The sequence below is a fragment of the Macaca thibetana genome, chromosome 10 (assembly GCF_024542745.1).
Source record: "Macaca thibetana thibetana isolate TM-01 chromosome 10, ASM2454274v1, whole genome shotgun sequence".
Lineage (NCBI taxonomy): Eukaryota > Metazoa > Chordata > Mammalia > Primates > Cercopithecidae > Macaca > Macaca thibetana.
Genome location: NC_065587.1, coordinates 29,613,376 through 29,618,623, shown reverse-complemented (window position 1 = coordinate 29,618,623; position 5,248 = coordinate 29,613,376). Strand labels below are relative to the sequence as shown.

General features: G+C 50.4%; 1 gene segment (V, D, J or C); it reads left to right on the top strand.

The window, feature by feature from the left end:
- Positions 1 to 3,875: 3,875 nt before the first annotated feature.
- LOC126964066 (immunoglobulin lambda variable 1-44-like) lies at positions 3,876 to 4,519 on the top strand. The segment is given in 2 exon segments: positions 3,876 to 3,982; positions 4,098 to 4,519. Coding segments are annotated over 2 exon segments (468 nt in total).
- The last annotated feature ends 729 nt before the right edge of the window (positions 4,520 to 5,248 follow it).

Sequence of the window (5,248 nt, the reverse complement as noted above, 5' to 3'; positions counted from 1 at the left end):
GAGGACACAGGTCAGGGAGGAATTCCAGATACAGAGCTGACCTGGCTCAGTCCTGGGCACCTGCATTTCAGTGGAAATGCCAGGAGATGGGGTTAGGTCTGAGGGTAACTGCAGACCTGAGGCCAGTAAAGTTCTGTGTAGGACGTGAGAGAGTCAAGGGGAGGCTTCACCATGGCTGAGACAAGCCAGGGCTGCTCCTTGGCCATGGGGGAGGTAGGTCCCAGGGATGTGACTTTCCTGCAGCTCATCCCACTCAGGACCACGGGGACTGCTGAGGGTGGGTTTCCTGATCGCTCAGGGGCTGACTGTGTTCTCTTCTCCTCTCTTACACCATTGGAGCTTCTCGCTGAGTCAGGGTCTAGTGGTGAGTCTGTGGAATATCCCGGTACAGAAACTGCCCAATCTTTGCTTCAAGTGACTCCTCCCCGGAAAACTCTTGAGGAGGCCCCCATCACAAGGTCTCCTTTTTCTGCATGGGGAGCAGCAGAAACATTGGCATTCTCATGGAAATGGCTACGGAGGCCTCCCAGAGACAGCCCCTAAGTTTATGACCTCGGACAGCAGTGATGGTGATTCAGGGGTCCCAGCCTGATTCTCCTGCCCTGGGTTTATTCACACAGCCTCCTAGACCACCTCTGGGCTCCAGTCTGAGGACAAGCTGGTTATCAGTGTCACACAGCTGCACCCTGACTCTGTGTTACCAACGGTTCCTGTTCCATGGGGAAACGAGAGAAGATCCGCCCCACTCATCCTCTCTGCCCGTCCCTCCTTTATCCATGCCTGTGACCAACACCAGTTCATGCCAAGGCTTCTGCTGTCGGTTATATTAGTGAAAGCGGAGCAAGAGTTCAGTGACAATAACTCCTTTTCTTACTGGTCTTCCCAGTGGACAGAGAATCAGTTTGTTTTAAGAAGCAAAATAAGCTGCCCACACATGGTGGGTGGGGATGCGGTGGAAATGACAAGAAAGAATGCATCCTGGCTGGGCACCGCGGCTCACGCCTGTAATCCCATCACCTTGGGAGGCCAAGGCGGGTGGATCACCTGAGGTCAGGAGTTCGAGAGCACCCTGGCCAACATGGTGAAACCTCATTTCTACTAAAAATACAAAAATTAGTGGGGTGTGGTAGCTGGCCCCTATAATCCCAGCTACTCAAAAGACCGAGGCAGGAGAATCCCTTGAACACGGAAGGCGGAGGTTGCAGTAAGTCAAGATCATGACACTGCATTCCAGCCTGGGCAACAGAGAGAGACTCCTTCTCAAATAGATAGATAGATAGATAAAAATAAAAATAGAAAGAAAAGAAAAAGAAAGAATCCAGCCAGTGAGACCTAGAAATCTAGGACCCTTCAACCTGGTCCCACAGGTGTCCCCTCCTTCTGGTGCAGGTATGCTGGCCATTTCCTGAGCTCTGAAACTCTGGGAGCAATGACATAAAAGGAGAATCCAGCCTGTGGGACCCACAGATGTGAGACAGGAAGTCTGATGCTTAAGAAAACATCGGCTCAGCATTCTGAAAGCTCTAGATATGGCTTGGCCTAGAGCTGGTGTAGAAGAGAAGCAAGAGAGATGCTCAGCCTCTCGTGGGCCAGGCCTAGCTGTCCTGTCAAGGGGCTGAGCTCTTTGCAACATGGATATCCTGCAGTGACATCCTTGGGGAGGCTGTGATAACAGAATGATGCCAAAATGCTAATGGAAGTGAGCAGGGGATGGTTTATGGGGAAATGAGGAGATGGGTGTGGGGTCAGATGTGGTAAGGAGGGTGCAGCCTGAAGAGGAGACTGTCCATTGTAACTCATTGGAGGAGGAGGCCTGGAGCCTACAGCAGTGACAAAAGGAGGACCTGGAATGACCTGGGCCATCAAGACACACAGGGACTGGGGGTCTCTGTCTCTGAGGGCTCCTGAGGAGGATCACATTTAAAAAAATCCATAGTCAGTGTCCTCTTTCCAGAGCTCACTGTCCCAGCAGTTGCCCCTTCCTCCCGGAACCTCTGGGTGTCCAGGTTCCTTAGCTGTGCACCTGTTCTTCTGTCTGTCTTCAGCCTAAGAGCTGGTGGGGCATCCATCAGGAAGCACATCCATGGGCAGGGAGGGGGCCATGGGCAGCCTTGTCCTGTATGTGAGACACTGCTCAGCCTCAGGGACCCCCTGTTCATTAAAGTGGGAGGAAAGGAAAACAAAATTCACTGTGACCATCTGTGCATCACCAAACAAAAAGCAATGAGAAGAAAACAGGAAGTGAAGCCCAGATCTAATAGCTCGTTTCTACTTGAAAATAAATAAAACTTAATATGCCTGACGTGCTATGTAAACACAATAAACACATTTTTAAAACCATAAAAATTATGTAAAGGAACATGGCTTACACAAAAAGGAACATTTAAAATAACAACACCTTGAAATGCGATCCCAAAACACAGCATACCTTTTATTTCAGTTCCATATATGGACTGGTTTTATTTAAATGTTTGTATTAGGTTTCACTATTGCATTGTTTAAATGGAGCATTTAAAATCTTACTGTATTGCAACTTACATTAACATAACCATCCTGGCTGTTTTTCTGTATTCCCTTAAAATTCCCTAAACAAATATTTATTAAGATCCCAGAGTGCATGATGCCAGAACTCATGCAGTCACAGACATCACCTGTTTCATTATTCACTTTGATCAACAGAATTATGTTTTTTGTTAAGCTTGTTGTTTTTAGTTTATTAGATTCTAGATGTCATTACAGATCAAAGATGAACAACTTCTATCATCTTTAAGCCACCCCCACCACACTCACTACTGAATTTGAACCACAATTTTCCCCTAGAAATCCAGATTGGAGGCTCGATAGGAAGAACTGCTACGTATCAGGCTCACCTGAGGGCAGACGCTGGTTAAACCAAGTTGAAGTTTTAATTCCTCCCATCTTCAAAGACTGAGCATCTTTGCACTTTTTGCTCATAAGTGAAACACTACAGAGTCATTTGCCAGGATCCGCTGCAGATGGGCATTCAGTGCTTTGAGTACAGACTCCTAGGCAAGATCCCTGGTCACAGTATCCAAATGACTATGACTGCAAATCTGGGGAAGTAGAGAGAGAACAAGGATTTACCAGAAAACCCTCTGGGAATTCCTCCCCAGGGCATCCGAGAGGGAAGAGCTCCCTTTCTCCTCAGCGCTGCAGGATCCACAGAGGAAGGAGAGCTCTGGCCACCAGGAAGGAGCCACATGAGAGGAGAGGACCCGGTGTCCTACACAGCTTCTCTCATGGGTCCAGGGGCATCCAGGGCCCTGCCTGAAAGTGGATGCTCCTCCTCCCCTTCATTCCTCATGGGGCCGGTGCCTGCTCTGGGCTTGATCCTGACAAAAGAGTACTCTGTGTAGACACGACCTGAGTCCTCTACAACGTACAGCCAAAGATCCACGGACAGATTCACTCCTGAGGAGTCCAGTAGAGCGTGAAGACCACCATGAGGTCACAGCAAGGAGACACAAGTGCCACCTTACTGGGCCTGGACCTGAGAGAGGGGGCAGTGGACAGAACAGAGGGAAGGCAGTGGTGTAAATGAGAGGCTCTGGTCACCTTATCATAGAATACTTTACCTTGGTCTGGACACCAGGGGGCGCTTGAGGACCATTCCTGAGAAGATGGGTTGCTAAGAGTGGTACCAGCCACCAGTTTTACCTGTTGTCCTCTGCTCAGGGCTCACAACTGTGTTCTCCCCACCCTCTGGGACCACACAGCTCCACCCCTGCCACCCTCTGACATCCCATCCTCAAGCCAAGGAACCTGACCCAGGGCTCAGGGTGGGGTCACAAACCTGGGGGGTCTGATTTGCATGGATGGACCTCCCCCTCTCAGAGTATGAAGAGAGGGAGAGATTTGGGGGAAGCTCAGCTTCAACTGTGGGTACAGAAGGCAGGACTCAGGACAATCTCCAGCATGGCCTGGTTCCCTCTCGTCCTCACCCTCCTCACTCACTATGCAGGTGACAGGATTCGGAACAGGAGAGGGGCCCTGGGAAGCCCACGGGGCCCTGCTGTCTCCTCTTTTCTCCTTTCATCTCCTGTCAATCACCACGTCTGTGTCTCTCTCACTTCCAGGATCCTGGGCCCAGTCTGTGCTGACTCAGCCACCCTCAGCGTCTGGGGCCCCCGGGCAGAGTGTCACCATCTCTTGCTCTGGAAGCAGCTCCAACATCAGAGGTAATGGTGTACACTGGTACCAGCAGCTCTCAGGAACGGCCCCCAAACTCCTCATCTATAATAATAATCAGCGACCCTCAGGGGTCCCTGACCGATTCTCTGGCTCCAAGTCTGGCACATCAGCCTCCCTGGCCATCACTGGTCTCCAGTCTGAGGATGAGGCCGATTATTACTGCGAAGCATGGGATAACAGCCTGAGCGGTCCCACAGTGCTCCAGGCCCAGGGGGAAGTGAGACAAGAACCCCCTTCTTCCTCTGCCAGGAGGGTGAGCCCCCGGCAGCTGCTGCTCAGGCCTGGCCTGTGGCTTCTGCTGCTGTAGCTTCTCTCATGGGTCCAGGGGCATCCAGGGCCCTGCATGAGAGTGGATGCTCCTCCTCCCCTTCATTCCTCAGAGTCATTAGCAGGGTGTCCAGGAAACAGAACATTGTGCTCCCTGCAACTTGGGACACAGGGTGTCTGCACTGAAGTCCTGGGCTGAGGTGGCAGGTCCAGCTGTGTCATCATAGACCCACCTCTGATGGGGAACCTGTGTCTCCATCATCCTCCTTTTCCCATTTCCATGAGTTTCCAGAGCAGTGTCTTCCTCCCCCTTCTCCTCAGTGTGAATCCCTATGCTTCCTTTCTCTCCAGCCTATTCTAAGTAAACTTTTCCCATATAGGAATAATGCACATCTAATAAACCACCCATATTTATAATAGGAAATTAGACAAATTTTAGACATTTTTCTGGTCCCTTGAAAACATCACTACTCCCAGGAGCTATACAACCTGTGACCAACCCCAGTGGCTCCTCATGACCCTTGACCTCTCCCTCCTTCCCTCCCCCAGTGCCCTCCTGGGCAGCCACAGGTCTGCCTCTGTCACTACTGTTTCACTACTGTTCCAAAAAATTCCTATTTTCTGGAATGTATCAGTGGTATCAAACATTATCTTCCCATTGGTTGAGGCTTCTTTCACTCTGCACACTTCTTTTGAGATAATACCTGTTGTCACTGAATTGTACCCATCCCATAGAGGGCTCATTACTATCTTTGAGGGTCCTTAGGCC